Raw genomic sequence first — 26,819 nt, forward strand, 5'->3', positions numbered from 1 at the left:
ATTTATCAAGTGGGTCTGCACATTAGGTAAACATCCTCTGCCCTCAACCCTCCTTCTTCCTGACCACCTAAGGGGGTCAGACTGGAAGGTATATTAACACCCCAAGAAATCAAAAACAAGGAATACAGTGTACTTTTTCTTTTTCTGCTCTCAACTACCATGCCACCAGAGCTCCAAGATCACTTGTGGCCTCTCACCCATTGCCCTATCTAATCTCCAGGACTGTGTATAGGGAGATACGGCCCTACCTTTCCTTAGTTACATACCACTACTAATCTAAGATAAAATAAATATCCACTTCTAATGGGCACTATAATTCTCCCTGAACCCCAACCAAATCCAAATTCTCTGACAACCAAACACAATAAAAACAAAAGACAAATGAAAGAACAAACAAAATTTAGGGCTTTCTGACTCTCTGATTTATATAAGGGCTGTCCTGACTCTACCATGTACTACAGGCTTATTTTCAACAATACCTTAAGTTTGACATATGTACTGAAAAATTTTTTTGTCTTCAAATAGAATAACTGACCCAATAAACCATAAGCATTCACTGTATAATTTATAGTAATAGAAGACAGTTATGTCATGGCCATAACAAAGACTACTGTAGGTATGTACTTATATGCAAATCATCTAATACATTTCATAGCCCTAAGAATGATGCTCATATACCTAAAAATGTAATTTTTAAAAAGTACACATAGTGTATCTAACTTTTAATCCCTGAGACTTTAACAGTCCAGTATGAAGTACATCGTCTGGCAGAAAATAGGCAATTGCTGTTGTAAAAGCATGCTGAGGAGTTTTCCTGTCATTCCAAAATTTCAGTTATGGCTCAAATTTTCAAACAAAAGTCTCCACCACATCCTAAAGTGAGAGGACAATGAGCTGCTCAAAGTTGAGGCCAGAACTTCCTTGAGAGTAACCACAAAGCAATAAATCAAGTGTTGTCTATAGAGTCTGTAAGTCATAATTTCCACATATGCGTACCTTCCAAATACATAAGAATACTTTTATATTTACAAAAACTCATTTCAAAGTTTTATAGTGGCTTTTTGTTATTGTGTATTTTCTCAATCAACAGATACTAAAAACACAGCTACTAGCATATGGAAGGGTCCCCATTATTTTTAATTTAAAGAGTCAGAATTACTCTGAATACTGTACATTAATGTGTCACTTTAGACAAATGTTACCAAAATGTACCATTTTTAGAAATCTAGATTCAGGATATACTGCTGGTCTGGAAGCTAGACTCTGAGAAAACACGTCCTATAACACCATTCTTTCTCTATGTCACCTATAGTCATCTCCACGTTTTAAAAACCTCTAAAATCTGTGTAAATAAAGCTCCCTCAGCTGTCCTTCAGGAAGCCAGATATCAATAAACTGGCTGAAGTTTCCAAGTCAGCACACAGCTGGATAAGCCAATCATAAGATGCTAGGTAACAGTGCTGCTCCGGCTACCACAGCCAAGTATCAGAGGCCAGGGTATGGAGGCCAGGTCGACCAACTCAAGCCCACAGGAACCTTGAAGAGACAAGGCAAGCAAGGCATTCCGTAAAAAAGAGGGAGGGATCTGATTTATCATAATTTTTTTTATTTTAGATTGGGAAGTTAGCAACAATTATTTTGTGGATAAGAACTTGACCATGGCAATAAAAAAAAGTACTCATAAAGGACCAAAAAAAGTACAAACAGTACTCCATCTGGTGGAAATCACATCTTCTTCACATCCTGTCCCTTCTTGGAGAAGAGGGAGGAACAAGGAGGAGTGTGAGAACGTGTATTCAAAGCTAACATTAGCGATGATGGAGACATTTAGGGAGTTAGTCCTTTATCTTAAGAAAGATGAGGAGCCACTGAAAGTAGGTTAAGCAAGGAAGTAGCAGCAACAATTTTGCAGTTTAGAAAGGTCATTCTGGATAAAGTACCCTTTGTTGAGTGTTTTCCACGTATTATCTGTCCAGGCGGTAAATGTGATGTCCCCTAAACAAGGAAAGCTGACGAACAGAATGTCATATACCAACTGGGCATCTTTCAAAACCAGATCAACTTCTAGCTTCTTTGTGATGCTTTTCCTATACCCCTCTTTTTATTCCAGCTAAAAAATGCACTCTTCTTTTCATTTTTAACCCTCCCAACTCACACGTTTTATTTCCAGCCCTGAGCTCTCCTGACAAGTTCCGGTCTCACACTTGTGATTCTACTATACATTTCCACGTGAAAAGTCCTATCAGCACCTCAAATGCAAGAGATATAAAACAAAACTTATTTTTACACTTCCCCCCACACCCTAGCTCTTAGTTCACATTTTCTCAATCGTCCAAGCTTAACATCTTATGGTCACTTTTTATTCTTCTCTTTCTTTCCCAATATACAATTAATTATTTCTGTCCAATGTACTTCACCAACACTTCTGCATTGCTACTACCCTAGTTCAGGCCTTCATTCTTTAACAAAAACTCTTACAACACTTCTTCATTAGTCCTGTTGTTTCTTTCCCAATTCAGTTCATTTTCTGAACTATTAGATAATATAACCTATAATTCAACCCTGATTATGATATTTCAAGGATCAAAAAACTTCAATCTCATAGCTTACTAACCCAGTCTGGAATTCTCTAGCCTAGCATTAAAATCCTTCCATGTTGTAGGCCAAACCTAATTTTCCATCTTTATACTTTATCATCTCACTATTCCTCTTTATACATGCTCATTTTTTTTCTACACCTATTCTGTCTATCTGAACTGGTAAATATTGGATGCTCAACAAAACCTGATTCCCTTCCACATGAGCCTGCTACACTCTCCTTCCACATGCCATTTCAGTTTACAGGAAAACATCCTATCATTCTAATTAAATATATATTTGATCTTCATATGGGAAATTAGAATGTTCATAGAAAAGCCAGCAAAATGTAGGAAATAGGCAAGTATTAAGGAAAAAAAGCAGTGTGACTGAGCTCCAATGTCAAAAGAAAAAAGCAGCAGAATATTTGAAAGAGTCAGAATTATTATACTTGGGAACATGGGTGCTAAGAGCCTGTAAGAATTCTTCTGGGTGATTCATTGGCCTAATGGAATTTATAGTCCAGTGAAGAAGATGAATATATACAGACTTAAATATAACACAAGATGGTAAAAGTCGTGCTCCAACCAAGGTGCAAAATGCCTTAGAAGCACAAGGAAATTCCAAATTCTGTGATATGAGGAAGACTTCACAAACTACCACCTGACAGAGGCCTTAAATACTTCAACCTGTTCTCAGAAAAGAGATCCAGGAAACAGGAACAGACTCAAAGAAAGACAGAGGCAGAAAATGCTAGATGTATGAGAAATAGGAAAATAACTGATGAATTCTTGGTCCCTAAACTAGTACTATTTTGAATATCTCTATCACTTATATAGTTTTAATGAACTCATCCTAAAGAGCTATTTGAGCTCAGCATTTTATTCAGTGAATTCCTGAAAATATGCCAGTGATCATCTGTAGAATGAATTAGTTGTTATCAGAGAAAATTTTCACAATTCATTTGGATTCCAAGCATTATAATTCCCAAATGTATGTACTCAAGTTTATTTTCCATAGGCTTCCTTGTCAGCATTCCTGCAGCAATAGGAACTGCCCCAACATCCTAGAATCCCACTGAGGGTGTCATACAATTCTACATGCACACTGCAATCAAGAGCAAATTATATATTTTAAGGACTTATATTCCCATGAGACAAAATGTTAAAAATGCAAAATCAAACCATCTAAATGGATATACTACATACTCCAGATAACTCTAGAATTAGAAGAGACCTGAGGGAAAATCTAGATCAGCCATGTGACCTAAACTGTGTCTATTAGGTTGCTCCTTTCGGAAATTTAGGATCAAGATCAATAATTTAGTCTCTCCTTATAAAAAGACACAAAAATAATCAGAAGCTGCTGAGTAGCCACGTTTAACCATGAAAAGAAAAAAAAAAAAGGTCAGCAAAAAGAGAACAGTGAATCAAAGAAAGGCAAATACTAGAGTCAGGGAATGTTACAGGTTTTCCAGTCCCTGATCTCAGGCCCTAATAAGGTCTGTCTGCATTTGGCTTCCAATGGTTTTCCGACAAATTCCTTTCTTCCTTTTCACTAAAACTACTTCAAGTTCATGTCTGTTACTTGCAACAGAAGCTTAAATGAGGCAATAACCAAAATCTTCCATAAAGTCAACTGTTTGATTCATTACAGATCTATGTTTTCTATACTTTTTTCTCTGTATTTCCTTAAAAGTCATAAGTATGACTTTGATATAATATAGAGACAAATAAATAAACAGGGATCAGGGATTATGCTGAGCATTTTAAAAGGAAAATTCACCATGCCCAGGAAGGAGAAAATATAGAATATTCAAGGTAAAGCCTTGAAGTATCTGTGAAGCAATAAGAAATGCTAACTAACAACAGGCAAATTAAATAGCTGATTACCCTCCTACCCAAACCCAATTTAATTTTGATAAATCATATAGGTAGATTGAATTCAGTCTTCTCTGACGTAGGATCAAAAGGTGATAACCCAATATAGGGTGTTTCTTCTGGAAACTAAACACAACCTTACCAACCACAGGAAGGTTTGAGTGCTCTCTGGTGATATCCCTAACCCCGACCCAAATACCAAAACTTAATATCAAACTGTCTTACGGCCTGAGATTAACCATTTCCGAAAGTAGTTAGGCATTTACCCTATGGCATAACTAGCACTTTCTGAAATTAAATGAGGGGAGGAAAGTTACAGAAGTTTAACATTATGGAACTCTGCCCAGGTACGTACATCTGCAGGCATGTGCTGGGTATCAAGATGATCCCAAGGCAGATCCAAGCTCCCCCAAGCTGGATCCACACCCATCAGATTTGACTACAGGTAGACCAGTTTAACATGTATAGCAAGTCAGAGGTTGACAATCAGAAGTTTGAACTAGATGTAGTGGGTGGCTACAGGGTTATATAAACAAAAACAAAACTATAGGATCTTGGAGTTAGAAGGTACATGGAAACTACATCCAGCTTCCTAATTTTACAAAGGAAGAAGCTAAACACAGGAATCAAATTCATCAACCAAATCCCTAACTGCAATAAATTATACAGGTCCAGATAAAATCAAAGGGATTGTGACCAGAGTATGATAGAACCAAAAAGCATCATTTCCTAAAGTTGCTCTTTGATGGTTTAAAATCTATTTTTAATTAATAAATACCAAATGTATTAGAATATCTAATTAATCCTACTGTTGGGATATTTTTTGGATATTCTTATTACTTGACTTAAGCAAAACTAACGATTTTTGACTTATGAGTTAATATTTTAGTTAAAACATTGGAACAAGAGTACAAATTAGGATGGAAAGCAAAAAAATAAAAAACAAAAGAAAACATTGGAACAAGCACCTTTAAAAGCAAAAAACAGTGTGTTGATTCAAAATCTAGATGACGTATGCTGCAACCTTGGCAGACAGGCAGTTTAAGGCACTGTGACAAAATTCTAAATATCAAAGAACTACTTATTTTAATATAAAAAAAGTCCAGACATTTACATAGGACCCTAATAAAAGTCACCAGAAATTAGACTGATGTATCAGCTAGGACCGAAATTAAAAGAATAATGTTTAAATGGTCCAAATATAAACTTGGTGTTCAAAATTACTGGCAAGGAGCCACAGTACACTGGATTTTGGTCTTCAAGGGCTGTTTCACCACAAGTATTAGGTAAGTCTACACATCACGGAGGCAAAAAAAAGAAAGAAAAAGCATATATTTATTTCCCGACAATACAACCCATTATTTTTTATCCAGCACAGTATTTTTTAGAAATCCATTGATAAAATGTGAAGTTAGAACCTATTGTGTTTCCAAGAAGTACCAGGAAAATTACTTCTAAAATATCAATCTATAAAAAGTAGTTCTTTTTGAAAAACAATATTATTCAGAAACAAACACAAAACTGATACCATTGCTTAAATTACTATTTATAAACAGCACATTTGATAAAGTTAAGTATTATAAATATCTACCATTAATCAGAACTGACAATTGTATAATTTATATGAGCCCTGAAGATTTTTTATAAACAAAACTATCTTTTAAAATCATTTTTGCCACCAATGCTGATATGAAGAGATAAACCAGAGGGTACCGAATATAATCTTTGTTTCACAGAGTCAGCTTTCAACTAATTTATAAGCCCTAGTTAGCCACATCTTATTTTGACAGTTTAGTCTACTGGTGGCAAAAACAAAAGCAAGTTAAAATCTCCTAAGTAATTTCAGCTCTAAGGAATTATCTCTGTTCTTCCATTCCAGATAACATTAAGAACCAAGAAGTTTTGATGACTACTCATCACCAATGTAAAAATTCACGCAATTGCACATTTACTTTAAACCCTACATTTGTACCTTCAAATAACTGCTTTTTTATAGTAATACCCATACAAAAAAATCCTCCTGATATTTCCCACATGATTCAGAGAAAATTGCCTTTAAAAATCTCAGTGTTACGACTTCAGAATTAGCACACTTGACAGTTCACAACCCTAAACCAAATATAGCAAGAACAGCACTTTTCATTCATATACTTTGACTTGAAACAGTCCGGTGTAAAACTTACAAAATTGACTTGCACGCTTTCTTCCGCTTAAAAACAAAAACACAGAACTGGTACCTGGCAAAGTCGGGGTTCTGTTCGGTTTCGGCCTATGAAATTCCAGCCCGGCCCGCACGGCGCCGAGGACGCGGAGGGCGAGCGCGCCCCTCGCTGCGCCCCTGCTCCCGCCCGCCGCGCCCCGTCCCCGTCCCCGTCCCCGTCCCCGTCCCCGTCCCCGTCCCCGTCCCCGTCCCCGTCTCCTCAGACACGCGCAGGGGCGGGGCGGGCCCGGCCGGCCAATTCCCACCCCCGGGGCCCGTTATCCGGGCGGCCACCGCGGCGGGGCCGACTCGCGCCGAGCAGGGGGCTCGGGGTAGCCCCCGCCGCGGGCCCGCACCCTCCCTTGCCGGGGCCCGCGCCCCCTCCCCGGCCTCTCGCGGGCCGCCCCGCCAGATCCCTCCCTCGGGGCCCCGCCGGGCGAGAGGCTCCGCGGGCTCAGGTTCGCTCCAGCGACGGGATAAGGTGTCGGAGAGGCGGCCAGACGCCTCCGTCGGCGGGGCCGTGCGGGGGGGCGGCCCTGACCTCCTTCCACTCGGCCCCTCGGCCCCGCGCGGGGCGCAGCCCTCCCGGCCCCTTCTCCGCTCGGGAAGGGACGTCCCCGCAGGAGGCCGGGGCGCAGCCGGTCTCCGGGGGGACCCGGGCTCGGGTCACACCCTAACTTGGCAGGGTCGGGTGGGAGGCGCGAGGCGAGGCGGGGAGCTTAGCCCGAGCTTACCGGACTGCGCGGCGCCGCGAGCCGCGGCCAGGCAGAGGCAGAGGCAGAGGCAGAGCGAGAGGGGGCGCGGGAGGGTCCGCCGCGGGCTCATGGAAGGGCCGGGCGCCGCCGCCGCTGTCCGAGCCTCCCTCCGTCCCTCCGTCCCTCCCTCCCGGCTCCGGGCGACGGACGGGGCGGCGGGAGGCATGACGGGAAATTCCTGGGCACGGGCAGCCGAGTCCAAATATGAGCATAGGAGACGAGCGAGGGAGGACCGCGGAGCGCCGGCCGCGGTTGGGGCCCGCTGCCCGGGCCTCGGCGGCCGCCAACTCCCTCCTCCTCCTCCTCCTCCTCCTCTTTGCATCCTCCTCCTCCTCCCGCACAGCCGCCCCGAGGCCGCCGGTGGCCCGCCGCCTAGCGCGCCCGGGAGAGGGGCTTCCTCTGCCGAGGGGCATCCCTTTCCAGCGTTGGGCGCCAAGAGCGGAGCCGAGCACCCACCTCGCAGGCTCCACCTGAGACCCCTGAAAGGGTGGGAAAGGGAGAGACCACCACGAGCAGACTGGACAGCGAGCCAGGGACCTGTGGGAAGACGTGTCGGGGGCTGAGAGCTTTGGTAATGAAGGGATTCCAGTTCTGGCAAATGCTTCTGTAAGTGTAGGACAGTGGGGCAGGAGCGGCGCTGCCGGTTATGCAGGTGGGCCATCCTGTACGTACCGAGCGGCGTTAAGATCCATAAAACCACCCGCCTGCATTCCAGGTGAGTGGGTCCTCTACCCCAGAGGGTGTGTGTGCTTTCTTAGCCAAAACTGCAGTGGGGCTCTTCCCGAACTTACATTTGAACACCATATATGGAGTCAAGGCAGGCTGATGGAACAATAGTTTTTCACACCAGCTAAATGCTGAAGTTTACTCTGGTCTTTCTCTCCACCACCTCCAACCTCTAGTCATCTATCCCCCCTCATCCCCCACTCCCCACACGTTTGTTTTGTATTTATTGTACCTTGTCTAAAGTGCAATGTTGAAATTTATTCAAAAGGTGCTACCTCTGATGAGCAAAATGTCAGTCCCAGATGTTTAATTACAGGCCCAAGCCTGTAGTTGCCTGACTTTTCTTTGGCACTGACAACTCCTAAGGTAATCGAGTCCAAATGACCCTTAGCTTTTTAAGACAACATAATTGTGTCTTAACTGCTATAATATATTTATTTCCAAACTAATGGGACAGGACCTGGAGATGTAAGATGTTATGTAATTACTTATGAACATTTTAAGATGCTACAGAAATGATTTATTGATGCAAAATACTTAAGGGGTAAATGTCAAACAGATTTAGAATGTGGATTTTTCTAACATGAACTAAAGTGATGGTAATTTGTACATCACACTGTTTGTTTGGAAATGCTCTATTTGAAAATCAGAAACCTTATTTCAAAACAAATTCAATTCTGGCAAAATATTAAGGCCCATGAGCCAAACATCAGTCCATTGCAAGTAGCTACGCTCAAAACATCTGGTGTTGGAAAACATCACATCCCATGAATTATACCTGGAAAATGGGCAGATTTCACCCTTCAGGTACTGGCAGTGATGAATGGGACTGAGGGTAGATGACCTGGGTAAACTAATGGTAAATAAATTTTAATACAGTGAGGGACATAAATGGTACCGGGAACCTAGATAGTTGGAAGGAAATACTCAGGAAACTGTTCAGTATTTGCTCTATTTCCTCTTTTTTATATATTTAACCTTGTATTACACAAGCATCTGTTTTTCTTACTTCCCCCACAACATCCAGCAAAGTTCTTTGCCCATAGTCCAAATGTTTGTTTAAAAACAAAAATAAAATAAGCACAACCATTTGTAGACTGGAATGTAGGAGCTCCCTAAGTGTAGAGAAAAGCATGTCTCAAAGGATTGTAATATTAATAATTATGGTTATATTTCAAATATTTTAGTTAAATGATCTTAACAACAAAAAATGTAAAATTATAAAGAACACAATGTCATTACACCTAACTCATGTTAATATAAATGGAGAGTTAATTGCATCAACTTTGATGACTTCGCTATCAGCAACACCAACAGTTATTCTAAAGGTTTGAATAAGTACGCTAAGCAGGGAAGAAAAGAACTCAAGTTACTGAGCATACAGTAAGTGCTGGACACTGTGCTAAATGTTCTACACCTGGCATTTCATTTAATCCTCACAAATATCTCTGAGTTTATTACTTGTATCTCTATTTTACAGCTAAGGAAACTGAGGCATAGATAAGTAATATTTTGCTACCAGGAAGGGGTGAAGGAGTATTGGAATTAAAATCTCATTCCAAAGTGCATATACACTTTTTAGCATAGTAATCTGTCTTATTATCTCTAGATTTTTTTTAAAAAAGAGTGGCATTCAAAAACCGTATTTGTTGAGCTCTTGCAGTTTTACAAGGAACTGGTCTGCACTCAGGTTACCTGCAGTAGTAGAGGTAAAGAATCTGTCTGGAAATAAGACCAGAGGCTTAACCAGCTTGTCAGATCATCCTTTGTGGGCATGGAGGGTGGGGCCTGTGCCTTTCATAGCTGGGGGAACAAGAAAGGTACCACCCTCTGACCACATTCCTACGAGTTTTGTAGTTCAACCACTGATATTTTCATCAGATATTTCACAATGCTTTCCCTAATGTCTTTTTCATTATAGTCTTAATAACAATCATGTTAACATATTACTTGAAACATTGTTTTTTTTACTTTAAGGCAAAGGACCCAGCAGAGGTAACTGCTTCCCCTGCTTCCTATACCATCCCTCCCCCAACCCAGTGGTATGCTGGTAAACATTTAACAGCCAAATCTGGACTGAAGGTGGGAAGGGGCCTGATCTGTAGCATTAACCAATTTGTGTGGCATAAATACTGCCACCAACCAGAAGTCTCTGAAGGCAGAGTGGGGAAGAGATGCACACAACCAGCTCTCAGAAGCATAGAGCCAGCTCTAGTACACCACGGCTCCAACTCCCCATGAAATGTCTTCAGAACACAGCAATGCATGATTCAAGTTGCACAACCACAGCTCTTTGTCTCTCTGCCTGTCTTTCCACTTCTGCTCCCACAACCAGTTGCCAACTCTCTCCATATATCTCATAATCAAATGCCTTGGGGAAGAGGGGGGAAATCTTATTCTATCACCAGTTTTGTATGAGTCTATCTCATAAGCCACTGAGCAGCCTATAGATTGGCCCACTCCTGAGCCAGGTGCCCTCTCCTAGATCTTCATCTGTGGCTAAGATGGAAAGGTCACATACCACAGAACATGGCCGCATATGCTAAAAAAACAGACTGTGTTGCTACCTTTTTACAGGGCTGTGCTTGCAGCCTCTTTCAAAAGGAGTATATAAGCATGATAGGCATCCAAGCTGTCATGTCGCTGACACACTATTCTCAGCATTTTAATAAAATCCCTCAGCTACTGCACAAAGCTTTGGGACAGCCCCTACTCCACATACCCCAAGGAACATCGTGGATGGATGCCAACAACTGCACATGGGAGACTGGGCACATTAGGACTAGATGCTATTCAAAAGCCCCCAGCCCGGGAGGGTAACTCTAAGTTAGTATATAAATGCAATGAACATGTATCAAGTGCCATTTTTCTAAACCAATGAATGCTTAATTGGAGAGTGAGAGTAACACCCTTTAGGGGGATGTAACAGACTCTCCAGAGGAAGATTTTTCAGACTACACTCAATCTAAACTCCCCAGATTCTGCTTCCGTATCCTGGGAATTAAAGTGTTATCACTGTCACCCCTGCTGAGAACATGCTTGATACTGGTGGAGCATGCCTCAGTGTGCTGTGGTGGGAATAGAATTGGGAAGAACTGTTCTCAACAACATGAGACACAAAGTCATTACTGATTGGCTAGGGAGACACTGGAATTTTTCTCTCAGATTCTGAAAAAGAATTTCCAGTGCCATGACACCCTTCCAGGCCCTAGTCACCAAATGCATTAAAATAAGAACTCTACCAGGAAATAAAACCGAACTCCTAAACAGACAGGGAAGGCTGAATTAAAGTGAACATTATTCTTCTTTTTACGGTGAAATGCACCTCAGATGATGGAATTTTTTATTTGACACAGTCAAAGCCATCCCTTTTGTTGATCAACTTTGGAGAGATTTGAAGTGTGTATTCCTAAGATGGACGTGTTGCCCGATTCTACCAGCTTTGGCTTTGAATATGCTAGAGCAAGTAATAAATATTTAACAAGATTTTCAATATGAAGAAGAATTAAGTAATCCTCTCTAGACCAGCAAGGCTGCTTGCGTGGCTTTGGCCAGATTGTATAATGTAAAGTGGTATATACAAAATCAACTACATATACACACAGAATTGGGGGAGGGGGCAAAAATTAACTTTTTAAGTGGTACAGGAAAATTCTGATGGGAGATTTGATTCTACTCTTCTTTCACTCAGTCTCTGTTCCTTAGTGTTTCTTGTATTGAAAGCATCTCACCCCATGGTATATGTGTACAATGTCTAAAGGTGTGTATTTTTCACACAATTTGTCTCTAACAGCTCTTTTATCTGTTGTTCATCCAAAGTGAGTACAATCTGGTCCAGTAGTAGAGGAAACTCTGGCTGTGTTGGGCTTCCTGGGAAATGGTACATTGTTTTTCAAAATGGCGCCTCCTTAAGGGATTTTTAGAAGTTTTACCTTTGCCTAATGTTCACCCTGTGAGCTGCTGTTAGAGCCCAATCTCCATGTAAAATGCAACTCCACTCAGGGGTCAGGGACTTGGGCTTTGGCATCAGACAGATCTAAATTCAATTGTGGCCTCTACATGAAAGCTGTGGGACAACTGGCAGGTAACTTACCTAAGCCTTGATATTCTTGTCTATAAAATGGAAAAATAAAGGTACCTACCACACATGCTGCTTAGCACTTAGCCCCATGCTAGGACATGGCAAGTTGATGTCAATACAGTACTAATATTATTAATTTTTATCATTGTTTACCAACTTTCATCACTAAAAAGTCACTGTTTGCCTTTAAGCCTTACCTGATATGATTTCCTCTGTCTTAAGTGACTCATAGTTTCTCTTCACAGATCAGTCCTACATTTGTATTCATAATCGCCTCTTAAGGAAATCTTTTCAGTTTTAGTAATCTTTTCAACACATATTTTCTTCAAAATTACTTTGTATATTTATACACAAAGTTACTAATAGTATTTTTACAAATGCTTTTTAGGCTTTAACTTCCTCAAAGTAATCATATTAGACGGCTACACTTTTGAATCATTATTCAAACTGTTTTGTGAAAACCTCTTTTAGAATTGCCATCAAAATATTAATATATGATGCAGTTTAAAAAACACCTTCAGCAAAGGAAAACCATCTTTGCCTTTACTCATTCATTTATTCCAGTATTTACTGAATGATTACCATGTGCTAGACAGACAATAAATAAATCAATAAAATATTTAGTATTTTAAAAAAGAAAGAAAATAGGAAAATAGGAAAAATAAACCAAAAAGGAAAATAAAGCAGAGAAGGTTGCTAAAAGTGTTGGGGAAGTAACAGCAAAGACCTGAAAGAAGAAAGCAAGCCATGCAAAATCCGGGAGAAGAAACAGCAAGTGAAAAGGCCGTGCCCAGGCTGGAGCAGGCCTCTGTGTAGGAGAACACTCCAGGAGGCCAGGTTAGGGACAAGAGGGTAAAAAGGGGCAGTAGGGGGTGGGGTGGGAGAGCAGGAGGAGATGTGGCCTCTGAGGCAATCATGTGGGGTCTTATGGGTCCATTATAAGGACTTGGCTTCTTTGGTGAGATGGGAAGCTATCCCAGATTTTTAAGCAGAGCAGTCTGACATGATCTGACTTACATTTTAACAGTAACTCTGGCTGCTCTGATAAGGAGCGTATGGACAGAAGGGGAGACAGAAGGAGGCTCTTGAAATAATCCAGGTGAGAGATGACGGTGATTTGGAGCTGGAAGTAAAGCAATGGAGGTGGTGAAAAGTGATTAAATGGTAGATATATTTGGAAAAGAGGGGCCCACTGGATTTGCTGACAGACCAAATGTTGGATGTGAAAGAAAGAAAAGTTAAGAATGTCTCTATACTCTTTTTTATGTTTTTCCTCCCCCCCCCCCACCCCCCGCCTTTTTATTGAGACAGAGTCTCACTCTGTCGCCAGGACTAGAGTGCCATGGCATCGTGCTAGCTCACAACCACCTAAAACTCCTTGGCTCAAGCAATCCTCTTGCCTCAGCCTCTCGAGTAGGTGGGACTACAGGTGTACACCACCACACCTGGATAATTTTTACTATTTTTAGTAGAAACGGTGTCTCACTCTTGCTCAGACTGGTCTTGAACTCCTGAGCTTAAGTGATCCTCCCACCTTGGCCTACCAGAGTGCTAGGATTACAGGCATGAGTCACCGCGCCCGGGCTTTTATTATTATTAATGTTTTTTGCTTGCCTGAGCATTATAGAATTGCGTTATTTTCTGAGATCAGGAAGACTTACAAGTAACTGGTGGTGTAATATATTAGCAGATCTAGCAGATCAGTTTTGGACTGTTCAGTTTGAAATGGCTTTTGAACATCACAGATAATGTTCAACTAGACCATTTAATATAAAAATCGCAAGTATAGGGTTATGTCTGGGCTGGGTATAGCACAGAGACAGTACTTAACTCGTGAAAAGTCCACGGACTGATAACAGATAAGAGAGAAGCCAAAAAAGGCCACTAAGAAGGTGTGGCCAGAGAGAAAGGAAGAAAATCAGGCAAACATGGAGCCTGAAGGCAAATGAAGCTTTTATTTTATTTTTTTCAGAATACATTTGGTTTGTGGAAAAAGACAAAAATTATTTAAAACCAAAACAGCATACACGCATAACCCTTCTTGTTCTTTTAAATGAGTGAACATGAAATATTAGAAGTGATTTTGTTTTATGACTTACAAACTCTAAAATTTACCCGAAGATGGTCGCTAAATCTATGAGGAACAGCAGCACTGGAATGCAGCTGTATCCACCAGTTGTGACCACACCCAAAAACCATACCCATAGGTCAAATGGCCGAACACCCAATATTTGTGGTGTGTTAACAATAGTTAAGTGGCAAGCTCCACCAGGCAGAAGGGAATAAGTATACCTCTTCAGAGATGGACAGGAACCTTTGTGAGGCTCAAACATACACAGAGCACTTTTAAACCTGTTGTTTAAATTATTATACAAATGTTGGTTATATTTTTTAAAGTTGGCTGTGATAAAAGTGAGGGTGGAAATAAATAAACTTGCAGTTGGCAGGTTTCTGTTCAGACTCCAGCTATGCCATGTAATGGTTGTATGTGACTTTGCAATTCACTTCACTTTTGGGGGGATTTGGTCACCTTAACTTTGAAATGAAAGTGATAATACCTGCCCCACCTATTCTGTGAGATGTTGGTGGGAGCCAAGTGATACAATGAGGGACCTTCAAACTACTGATGTCTAAAGCAACAGTCATGATTGAGGCAAGCTGCATTTTGCTAAATTCACCCACTTTTATTTCTTGGTATAAGCCACAGTTCTTTACATTATCTTGAAGTTAACCTCCTTGAGATTCTGATAAAAATTAAGTATCTCCCATAAAATTGCACATACAGTAGTCATCCCTCATCCACAGATTCACTTTCTGAGTTGCCATGGTCAACCGTGCTCCAAAAATATTATGTACAATAAAACAGAGAGAGAGAGACTACATTCACATAACTTTTATTGCAGTATATTGTTATAATTGTTCTATTTTATTATCAGTTATTATTAACCTCTTACTGTGCCTAGTTTATAATTAAACTTTATCATAGGTATGTTGTATAGAAAACACATAGTCTATATAGAGTTCAGTACTACCAGCAGCTACAGGCGTCCACTGGGGGTCTTGGAATGTATCTGCCCAAGGGTAAGGGGGGGACTATTCTACATACTACACACAAAATTTGTAGACAAGTGCACACGGATTGAAAAAAATCACATTGGAAAGCAATGAGTCATTATAATTTCTTGGGTGGAAGAGAAAGTTGATGAAATTAGCTTCTAAAAAGTTTGAGTGTGCAGTAGGCAGTGGGGCAGACTGGAAGAGGAGAGTAGGGTTGGGAAGGCCACCCAGGTAGGTGTTGCAGATACCCAGGTCGGAGGTAATGAAGACCCCTAGCCTAAAATGGCAGCAGGGTGACGAGAGAAAAACAAGGAGATGTCGTAGGAATAGAGTTGCCAAATAAAATGCACGATACCCAGATAAATCTGAATTTTAGATAAAAATCAACTTTTTTTTAGTATAGCTTAAATAGTACATGGGGCATACTTACTCTAAAACATTATTCGCGGTTTACCTGAAATTCACTCTTAACTGGGCATTTTATGTTTTTACTTGCTAAATCTTGCAGCCCAAGACAGAAACTGGTAAACTCATTTCCACCCCATCCCACATTTCTCTCAGAGGCGATTCTGAAACAAACAAACAAGCAAATTTGTGCAATGTGACCAGTGTGAAAAGGAGACAAAGTCGTTGCTAGTCCAGCTCTTTTGTGGATCCTTAAGAAATCAGGGCCAGGAGCGGTGGCTCACGCCTGGAATCCTAGCACTCTGGGAGGCCGAGGCGGGTGGATCACTCGAGGTCAGGAGTTCAAGACGAGCCTGAGCGAGACCTCGTCTCTACTAAAAATATAAATAAAAATTATCTGGACAACTAAAAATATATATAGAAAACATTAGCCAGGCATGGTGGCACACGCCTGTAGTCCCAGCTACTCAGGAGGCTGAGGCAGGAGGATCCCTTAAGCCCAGGAGTTTGAGGTTGCTGTGAGCTAGGCTGACACCACAGCACTCACTCTAGCCGGGCAACAGAGCGAGACTCTGTCTCAAAAAAAAAAAAAAAAAGAAATCGGTAAGGATGTCAAAATTGTCTTTACAGATCTATTTATTTTGCAGCCGGGGCATGACCGTTACTAATATCGCAGCTATTTTCTATTCTTGATATGGGTTTGGTATTATACAACACAATCTACACAAATGTGTGTATGTGTGTGCACGCACACGTGTGCATGTTTAATGTATGGGTTAATCGGCAAAGGAACCTCAGGCTCAGAGTTCCCACGGGGGAGAATATTGACTAGGAAGCATGGATTGGAGGACCCACAGTCAGTTCAGTCATCATACCCCACCTACACACAAAAGTGCACACACGAATGTGTGAGAGCTCGGGCAGGGATGCTTTTTTCCAGCGTGGCCCATGCAGCCCAAGTCTGCAGCCTTTCTTGGTTGGATAGTGTATGGCATGGATGGGGAGGAAGAAAGGCTGTGGCCCTTTTCAGTGGAGGAGTAGGAACAGTTGAAAGATTCACAGAAGGGGATCCATTTGAGGAGGTAACTTGAACCTGCAGCCAGGTCAAGCAGGAGCATTCAGGAAGGTCACTGTCTCCATGCGAAAGCTTAAAACCCTTGGGAACTTCCCTTGGGTGATGCAAGGAAAAACCCAGACAGAGCTGTAGAACTTTAGCCCTTGTCAATTCTACTTTGTAATTCTGTCTTGAACTGCCTTCACCAGGCCCTGGTGTCTCATTCTGTGGAGCGGAAAGCAGCAAGGAGAAAGAGGTATGGTTTCAACTCACTTCTCTGATAGATACAGGGGCAGACTATGATTCACAATTGATGATCAACAGTACCCAAGAACAGCCCACAGTGAAACTGGAGGCCACAAAAGGTGGAAGAGAAAGTAAGGACAACCGTTGTCGCGCCGCACTCGCCTGCAAGGACAACGCAACAAACTGGAGTTCTTCCAACAGCAGTTTAATGAGGCATCTAGTCTAGTTACATGGCGAGAGACCCCGAACAGGAAGGACAGTGGGCTTATATACCATTGCAGGTAGTCGTGGCGGGAAGTGATTGGTAGAGGGCCCTGACAAGGCTCCCAGCAATGATTCTATTGGCTATGTGCTCACCCGTAATCAGAGACCGCTCCCAACAGCTCCCCCTTTTGTTTTGCAACACAAGCTTTGGGGACTCCAACCTCAAGGTCCGGATCCAGGGGGGTGGAGTCCCTGAAGCAGGTGCAAAGGCCACCGTCTCCCGTGCAATGAGCAGAGACTCTGGGAGGTGCAACGGCTGGTAAGGGGGTGACACGCCACAATCTGGTGCAATGGGGAAACCCCTCAGAGTGCATGGGCCATGTCACGCTGTGCGAGAGGGGAGGCGGTCTTGACCTTCGGAGCGTAACATTTGTAGCCAGATGCCAGGGGATTGACCACACTCGAGGGCGGCTAGGGCTTGGGTAACCACCACTCGGTCCCTGCGGCGCTGTGCACGAACGCGCAGGAACCCCCAGATCACGAAACCTGCTCCCAGGATCCCCATGAACCCTAGGGACCCCAGGCCAGCCCAGTCCCGAAGTCCTCGGACTATTGACTGAAATGTAGGAAAGAGACCATTGGTCACTGTCAAGTCCAGGCGTGTGGAGTTAATGTGGGTGATCTCCAATTGCAACTGCCGTGTCAAGGCGGTAAATTGACTAGACCAGTGTCCTGTCAACATAGCAGATAATTGACGAGACTTGTTGGCCGCGGCGGAAGCATTATCAAACGGTACCGCGGTAATGCATAGTCCTGTGAAACGCCATTCGCAGCCCAGCTGTGCCAGCTGCCATAAGGCATCTATTTGCTCCTGGACCAAGTCCACACGTTGGTTCAGTATCATGATACCACCCTTCAGATGCACGTTAACGGTGGATTGTGTGTCCAGAGCTATAGCCACAGATGCCGATAGGTTGTTCAGCGTCTGTGCTGTCTGAACAGAGCCTACCGCTGCAGCCGTAGCGGCTGCCAGTGCGGCAGTCACTGCCAATGTGGAAATTACAGCTGCAGTAACGCCAAAATCTCTTCGCTGTCGGAAAAGGGTCAAGAAGCTAGGAGCCTCCACCGGCCAAGGAATATGCCGAGGCATACGGGCAACAATTGCCATGGACTGGCTGGAGGCATTCCAGCAACGGGCATAGGAGCAGTTTGCCGTGGAGCAATTGAGAACACCAGGACCAGAGGAAGTAGCAGTGATCCAGATAAAAGGGGGCCAGAGGCAAACAGGTGTGGAGGGGAAAGACAGATTACGCTGCTGAATAGCGTGGACCGACGTCTCAAATGTTGAGGAGGAGTTCCATGTAAGATTGGCAAGGCCCAAAGAGGCATTAGTAGCGAACAGCCGGGGGAAGATCTGGGCATCATGGGTCACCGGCATCGGTCTCGGGAACACCGACAGGATGGCCCAGCGCCGGTCCGTCGTCACTGATGCGGCCAGCAGCAGAAAGGTCAGGAGCAGCAGCATCCCCGGCAGCGGACGCCCCATCATCTGCATCCTCCACATCCGCCAACCGCTGCACTCGCCGCGTTAAGCGTGCCGGGACCCACACTGGATCAGGAGTGTCCTGCGGGAAAACACAGACAGCTCCCCTGGACCGGCTCACAACCGGATCCGGGCCTTTCCATTTGTTAAGCAGGACATCCTTCCACAAGACCTGCTCTGATAAAGGGGAACCGGGGTTGGCGTGGCGGTCCGCAGCAGAGTGCCCCTGAGCATCCAGCAAAAGAAAATTTAAAGTGAACAAGGTGAGAGAGAGCACAGGCTTAGGGGTACGTAAGCCCAAAGGGCTCGTCCCCGTCTCCCCCTTTTGTTTTTTGAGATAGGCCTTTAAGGTGCCATGGGCACGCTCTATGATACCCTGGGCCTGGGGGTTGTAGGGAAGGCCCGTGCGGTGCTCCACGCCTAATCACTGGGGGTCATGGCATGCGCACTTAGCCGTTCCAGTAGGCCACGGGTGTAAGCGGCATTGCACCCATAAGCCTTGACAGCTTCAGCCAAAGCTTTTAGTTGCTTGTAATCTAGGTGTTCGTGAAAGCGATGTTGATTAGCGTCCTCAAAGACGGGGAAAGCAAACTCCCTCTGTATCTTCTTTCTAGCTCGGGGAGGCACAAACGAGGTTCCGCCCTCCATATTTAGAGGGGCGGATCCCGCAACGGGAAAAGGAGGGGCAGTAGCGTACGGGGGCGGGCGATTACGCTCCGCCTCATATCTAGCCGCCGCCTCCTCCAGCTCCGCCTTCTCCTGCGGAGACAGCCCCTCCTCCGCCTCGCGAGAACGCGAACGGGAAGAAGAGCGAGACGATGAAGAAGAACAGGAAGAAGAAGGACGAGAGGAAGAAGAGGAAGCCGACATGTGGAGGGAGGCCATTTTGAGAGCCACCTCCTCCATGTCCCTTTCGGGCGGCGGGCGTCCCCGCCGTTCCTGTTTACCCGCGGACTTACGTTTCTTTTTCGGCCTTTTCCTCGGCCGCCCCGGCCGAGCCGGACCCACTTTGCCTCTCTCAGACATACTATCTTGATAATCACTGAGTACTTGCTGACCTTCCCGGACCGGACCGCTGCAACGGTCGTCCTCTAAACAGGAGCGCACCAGTGCCCACACAGGGAGAACACACTCCCAAAGGGGACCAGACTCTCGGGCACGGCGAAGGTCCTGCTCTAGCTTATCCCAACTCGGAATCGTTAAAGACCCCGAGTGGAGAAACCATGGGGCCACCCGGTCCACGTCCTGCACAAAATGGCGCAGGACACGGTCAGGGATACGAAGCTCCCGGGCGGCCAGAAGACCCCGCAGGGCCCGCAACAGGTGACAACTAGGAGAGTTCCCCATGGGGTAGGTCACAAGCACCCGGTGCCGGCGTCAGAAGAGGGCAGGGGTCCAAAATAAAGCCGCCCCAGCTGCTGTGGTTCTGAACTCACCTCCAAAGAGGTCGTCTCCGCCGGTGCGAGAAGTTCCCGGGTTTCGGCACCACTTGTCGCGCCGCACTCGCCTGCAAGGACGACGCAACAAACTGGAGTTCTTCCAACAGCAGTTTAATGAGGCATCTAGTCTAGTTACATGGCGAGAGACCCCGAACAGGAAGGACAGTGGGCTTATATACCATTGCAGGTAGTCGTGGCGGGAAGTGATTGGTAGAGGGCCCTGACAAGGCTCCCAGCAATGATTCTATTGGCTATGTGCTCACCCGTAATCAGAGACCGCTCCCAACAAACCGTCATGGCTTAGTGAAGGTTTTGGCCTCTAAGCCAAAGTGAGTCTTGCAAATTCCTGGGTAGTAGAGATTTTGGCAGAGGACTTGGCAAGACTTGGATCCTGACTGAACTCTCCATAGTAATAGAGAAATTTGTAAAGGAATCTATAGTCTTCCTCCTTTTGTGATTCCTTAAAGTGTAAGAGGTACTTAATAAATGTTGTTGACTGACCCTTTAAATGGGATGTGGGTGATTCAGGTAGAATTTATACGTGTTTCAATTTTTACAGAGAAAACAAATCAAATAAAATTATTAGCCACTTCTCTTCCCACAGTGGCATAAAATGAAATAAAAATAGAATGGTTTCTTCTAAAAACCATTTATACTCCATTCCCAATGATAACAGTTACAGGAACTACAAGTAAAATTGGTTCTCATTAGCGAACATATGTAATTGTATCACAACCAAAACTCTAAAAATCCCAAGATATCTAGTAAAAAGAAACACTAAAGAGACATTTAGTATTCTAAGTACAAGCAAAGCATTGAAACAATAAAAACATCTTCCAAGTGAAAAAATGGGGCTCAGCTAATTTCATGCCAATAAGGAAAAATATATTGGAAAAGCTATATATTAAGTAAGCATTGATATTACCAACATGAATGAAGTAGCTCTGAACTATTTCCAACTTTGCCTCTAAAATTCCTTTGGCCTGATGGAATAACATATTATTTCCTGCTCTTGTACTCTGTGGGAAGTAGCACACCCATTTTGATCTTTGTCACTTTTTTCCTGTATCAGCATTCATGGGAAGAATTATTTGGTGCTGTTCCGATGATCCTCCCTAGGTTGATATCAGATCCAGAAACTGGCAGTGGGTCTCAAACTTAAAAATCAGAATTACCTGAAGAGTGTGTTAATAATATCCTGGGATCTTTCCCAGATACAGTAATTCGGCAGGTCTGGTGAAGGATTCAGGAATCTGCATTTCTAACAAGTACTCCAGATGATTCTAAGACAGGAGGTCCACATATTATTCTTTGAAAAACTCTGCTTTAGAGTAACTGGAGTAATTTTCATGTCTACTTTCCAGCTGAGGGGAAGGGATAAGGAGATAAGTTTTGATCTCTCTTTTCTGTAATGCCCATAACCCATAACAGGGTGGCAAAGATTAATAGGAAAATACATGAGAGTATATATGACACAGCTTTTGTGACCTTTCCAAAATACATTGCTTACTCATAATCCAAATAATCAGAAAACTCAAGTAGCTAGAATTTTCACAGTTTTAGACTACAGTAGTGAGGTTCATCATGAAATGAGGCATAGCAAGATTCTAAGTTGCTTCTTGAGTCATCAGTGATTAAATTCAGCTCCTCATAGTTGTGCTGTGAATATTTTATTATATTTTTGAAAAGCAGCTGTCTTTTAATTCAGTTATGATAATCCTAGGTAATTGGAATATTGAATTGATCAGGACATATCTTTAATAATTATTCCAGGAAAATAGGAATTTACTGTACCAGTCTCTCTAATAGCAGGATATGGCATTTTATTATACCAAAATGTAATTACAGTACATATTTTTTCTGAACATAATGAAAATAGTGTACTCTCTCCAAATATTTAAATTACACAGGCAATATTTCTTCCATCAGTATCTTTATAAAGCTCTGCTTTATAACTAAGTAGTGTTTTAAGTATATTGAGCTGTCCTTGGGGAAAACCAAAAAAAGCTATTTTGAATTTTTCCATGTCATTAAAACAGAGTGGAAAATGAAAATGGTAAATTGTTATATAATTAGACTGAGTTTTATTTAGATATGACACAATGTTATTTTTGAAGATGTGCTTTTATTTAAATGTGATATATTAAAACATGGCTTATTTAAAAGTGAAAGGATGTAGAATTCATAACACAATGAATAAATATCGGTATACATGGCCACTCAACAAGGCTCGTGGCTACCTCTTTAAATCTTAGAATCGGATTCAGCAAGCCACAGGACTGCTTAGAGAAACAATCACTCTTGCTCACTGTCTGCTTCTCACCCATTATATTTCTCCTTGTCTTCTAGGGATGTCCACCATACAACCAAACCACATTGTTACAAGGTATGCATCATGTGAAGTTAATTTTTAAGACTCTTATGGTTAAAAGATCATATTAGCTTGTATGTTTAGAGGGACATTCAGGAATATTTTAATAACACAGGACTGACAGACAACAATTTTCAAGGTTAATACCTTCCATTGGAATGCACAGCCAGTCCATTCCAGTCAGGCCGACACCACCCTAATGACTGACGTTACCCTAGTTGCAATGATGATAATTCTTGAACGTCGTCATACTTGGGATCTGATCTCAATGTTATTCACATCGGGGAAAAAAAATTACATTTTGATTTTTGCCTTTTTGAAGCAGAAGTACTGAGCATAAAAGGAAGAAGTTTTGTACACAATAGTTGAGGAAAACTAATAGTAAAATGAATAAATTAGGAGATATGAAAGATTAACAAGGTATACTATTTCAAAGCCAATCAAAAAGGGAGCATACATTCACCTTAAAAGAACAAAAACAGTTAATAGTGAAAAGCAGCACCAAGTTTTAGAAATAAAGGCGGATGTCAAAACTTCTGGGCATTTAAAACTATACCCAATTGGGATAGTCCAGAAAATTCACCATTAATATGATGTTTAATACGGGTTTGTGATAAATATCTTTTATCAGATTTAGGAACTTTCCTCCTACCAATAGTTTGCTAAGATTACTTTCTAATGAAAGGTTGCATGGACATTGAATTTTGTCAGATGCTTTTACTGTATCTGTTTAAGATGATCATAATTATTTCATTTATTTTGTTAAGCTAATCCTGCATTCCTGGAATAAATCCAGCTCGTTAATGATTTGTCATTCTTACTATTTTTGCTGGATTTGGTTTGCTGACATATTGGTTTGTTTGGGATTTTTGCATCTCTATTCAGTGAGATTGGCCTGTAAATTTTCCCTTTTTGTCTGGTATTTGCATCAAGGTTATGCTAGTCAGGAGTGCAGCCCTTTTTTTATTTGCTGGAATAGGGAATATGCCATTCAAAAAGGAAGCACTAAGAGATGATGCATTTTCAAAAGTCCCTCAATGTGTGAGCATTGTTAAGGGAAGATCACAGTGAAGAACAGCAAAAGGATGTTAAAAATATAATTTACCAAGTCATCGGTCTCACAGACCAGTGCAGAAATAGTAACAGTGATACTATATGGCAGGCATTTTATATTATATCATTTTTCTTGACAGAAGAATTATTACTGCTTTCAAAATGAAGAAATTGAATCTATTTAAATAACTTGCCTAAGGTCACACTATCAGTATGTGTCAAAGCTGAAATTGGAGCACGGTTCTGACTCTAGAGACAGTGCTCTTAACCACTCCTTCCCCTCCTCCCCACCGATGGAGGGACAGAGGGTGTATTTGAAGACCTTTTATACACCTGCTAACAATACAGCCCAGGGATCTGCAGCCAGAATAAACATATCCCTTTTCCAAAGTGCTTAAATTATGAAAATTCTAAATGTCTGAGTTTCATTACCAAAGGTTGGCAGTGATTCAAAATATATTAGCAGAGGATAACAAATTTTAAAAACAGAGTAAAGGCCGCACGCGGTGGCTCACACCTGTAATCCCAACATGTTGGGAGGCCGAGGAGGGAGGATCACCTGAGCCCAGGAGTTTGAGGTTACAGTGAACAATGAATCCTGCCACTACACCCCACCTGGGTGACAGAATGAGCTCCTATCACAAATAAATAAATAAATAAATACACAAACAGACAAATAAGACAATTATGGGAATCCTAGTTAAGGTAAGCACTTAAATATATGTAATAAATGTTCATGGAGAAATTTTGTAAAATACAAATGTAATCCAACAGATTGGTTTTCACTGCTAAATTCTGGAGTATTTCCTTCCAAGTGTATGTATAGAATATACTCCATTCTAGACAAACAATTTTTTACTTTTTAACAACTCTGATAAAGAAATATATTTCAAAATCAATGTATCTTAAAATCATTGTCAAAGTTACAAAAAAAATTACTATGTACCTACATTAAGGTTCATTTCTGCCAGGGGATTGAAGTTGTCTTCTTCCTCAGGGTAACCATCACTGTGAACACTTTAACTTTTCTCTTCGCTTGAAGCTTTTTGGTTGATGCTGTTAATGGGAATTGAAACCACAGTCTGAATGAGGACTGGTTAGTTTCTTTGCTGGCCCCTTCTGGAGACAGGTCTATTTCTCATTTACCCTGACTCTAGCTTTATGTATCTTCTATTAGAATCGACATCTTGAGTGTCATTTTTGTTATTGTTTTCTTAGGAGCCAGAGAAAATAACGGTGCCTCTTCCAGCTGACAGAGTCTTAACTGAAATATATTAGAAATAATGTGTATACAATTTAAGCAGTGTGTAGACACTCCTTTCCACATCTTAAATATTCTTCTGACATTATTTTAATGATTTTCCAGAATTCCATGATAATCTGTTAGTTAATTTATTCCCATATCTATAGATTTTGTTGCTTGTAATTTTTATCACATTAATAAAGCCATGATGAGCATATGTTTTCATATATCTTCATGTCATCTCTGATTCATTTCTTCAGAATTAATTTTGTAAAAATTAAAACAAGGTCAAATGGCATGAACATTAAAACATTTTTTGGTATGTATTGCCAAATTAACCTGCAGAAATGCTCATCGCATTACAAAACAACCAATAGTTATATAAGGGGCTATGTTCCCTAAACTTAAGTCAAATTTATCAAATTTCATATGCAAAAATACTATCTCAATTGTTCATTAATTTGCATTTATTTCTGTGGCTGAATTTTTCATATATTTATCGGCCACTTGAAGCTCTTCATTTGTGGACCACCTCCTGATGTCATTTGACTATTTTTCTATTGGAATGCTAGTCTTTTTATGTTAGAATAATTTTTATAATATTATTGCAATCATACATGCTGCTAATATCTTTACATTTCCTTGTCTTTTAATTTCTTCTTAGAATTTTTGTATATACTGGTAATTTTTATTTTAATACAACTAAACATGTAACTTTTTTAATGGTTTATTTCTGTGCTTAGACCTGTATTAAATGTTTTCCTCTAATTTTTCTTTTGGTTGTTTTATGACTATGTCTCAACTCTTCATTCCTCCTGTAACTTATCTGAGTATGTGTAGAGGAGTATTTAACAAGTAAAAGTTGCAGAAGGTTGATACTAACATTGATGTCATATTAATGATATAGTCTAATATGGAAACAGAATTGAATTCAAAGAGTCAGAAAAAAAACTAATCTGTCCCCCATCCATTCTCTGCTGGAATTTTCAATTTATTCTTTTCCCTAAACCAAATGACTCTGTGTTTGCATAATGATATTATTCACATTCTCATTGTTCCCAGCTAATTGCTTAGAGCAGCGCTTCCCAACTTTTTAAACTTCAATGGCACTCAAAGAAAAAGATAATTGTACAGTGCACTGGTTAAATGAAGGAGGCTGCTTACAGTCTGCTGTAGGCAACTAGGCCTTGAGCTCGACTCCCCCAAGTCCTGCTGTGACTCTAAAAGCTAATATTTTGGTACATCGGTAACCCATTCATGGCACACCAGTTGGGAAGGTCTGTTTCAGAATAGCTCTGCTACTTACGATGTTCTTCTGTTAGGATCCCTGTTTTGCTGATAGGTTACTGGGGTTCTATACATCAGATGCTGGTAGTGATGTTGAAGAGCCCGACTGTGACTACCAAGTGAAGCAACAGCCCTGAAAAAAATAAGCATCAGGAAACCACTCTCCTGCCCCTTTTGTCCTGCCTGCCATGGTAAGGAAAGGAGAATGAACTTCAAGAAGACAACTGAACGTTTGTTGTATTATTGGGACATGTGAAATCTTTGAAGCTATCCTCTCTGTCAAGTTTGTATGAGGAAATTGAGTGACTCCCACAGTGTGGAAGTATCAGGTCATTAAAATCTTAGTTACTACAAGACAAAGAGTCAGTGCGTCTTCTATGGAGACAGTTGCAGGTGCCATAAGCCCTGGCACTAGTAACATTAGAATTCTTTTTCTCTTAATTTTTTTTTACTTTTATTAGATGATCCACTTTTTCTACTAATTTTATAAGCCACCTTTATCATATACTGTAGCATAAACATAACTTTTATATGCACTGAGAAACACATTTGTGTAACTTGCTTATGATATTTGCTTTATTGTGGAGTCTGGAACTGAACCTGAGATACCTCTGAGGTGTGCCTGTACATTGTTAACTATAGTCACCATGATAGATCTCTTGAACTTCTGTCTCGTAACTGAAATTTTGTATCCTTTG

The 26,819-nt window shown here is 41.8% G+C and overlaps 1 protein-coding gene and 1 long non-coding RNA gene across 7 annotated transcripts in view; one reads left to right on the top strand and one right to left on the bottom strand.

The window, feature by feature from the left end:
- The window catches only part of MSRB3 (methionine sulfoxide reductase B3), a 226,249-nt gene extending 218,637 nt beyond the window's left edge, over window positions 1-7,612 (bottom strand). For 2 of the 5 annotated variants that reach the window (XM_045553428.1, XM_045553431.1), the window contains exon 1: window positions 7,392-7,583. In XM_045553428.1, the coding sequence (XP_045409384.1) occupies window positions 7,392-7,578 (187 nt within the window). In that variant the 5' untranslated portion in view covers window positions 7,579-7,583. Of the gene's footprint in view, window positions 1-6,694; window positions 6,772-7,391 lie in introns of those variants that run through there. The other 3 variants (XM_045553427.1, XM_045553432.1, XM_045553429.1) reach the window with 3 other exon arrangements.
- Window positions 7,613-7,774: 162 nt separating this feature from the next.
- Window positions 7,775-26,507, top strand: LOC123639553. 2 transcript variants are annotated; one of them, XR_006735755.1, is made up of 5 exons: window positions 7,775-8,127; window positions 13,247-13,318; window positions 16,945-16,991; window positions 22,517-22,553; window positions 26,157-26,507. It is a non-coding gene; the product is annotated as an uncharacterized LOC123639553 (long non-coding RNA). The 2 variants fall into 2 exon arrangements; XR_006735756.1 differs by having other exon boundaries at window positions 26,200-26,219.
- The last annotated feature ends 312 nt before the right edge of the window (window positions 26,508-26,819 follow it).

The sequence above is a fragment of the Lemur catta genome, chromosome 6 (genome assembly GCF_020740605.2).
Source record: "Lemur catta isolate mLemCat1 chromosome 6, mLemCat1.pri, whole genome shotgun sequence".
NCBI classification, from domain to species: Eukaryota; Metazoa; Chordata; class Mammalia; order Primates; family Lemuridae; genus Lemur; species Lemur catta.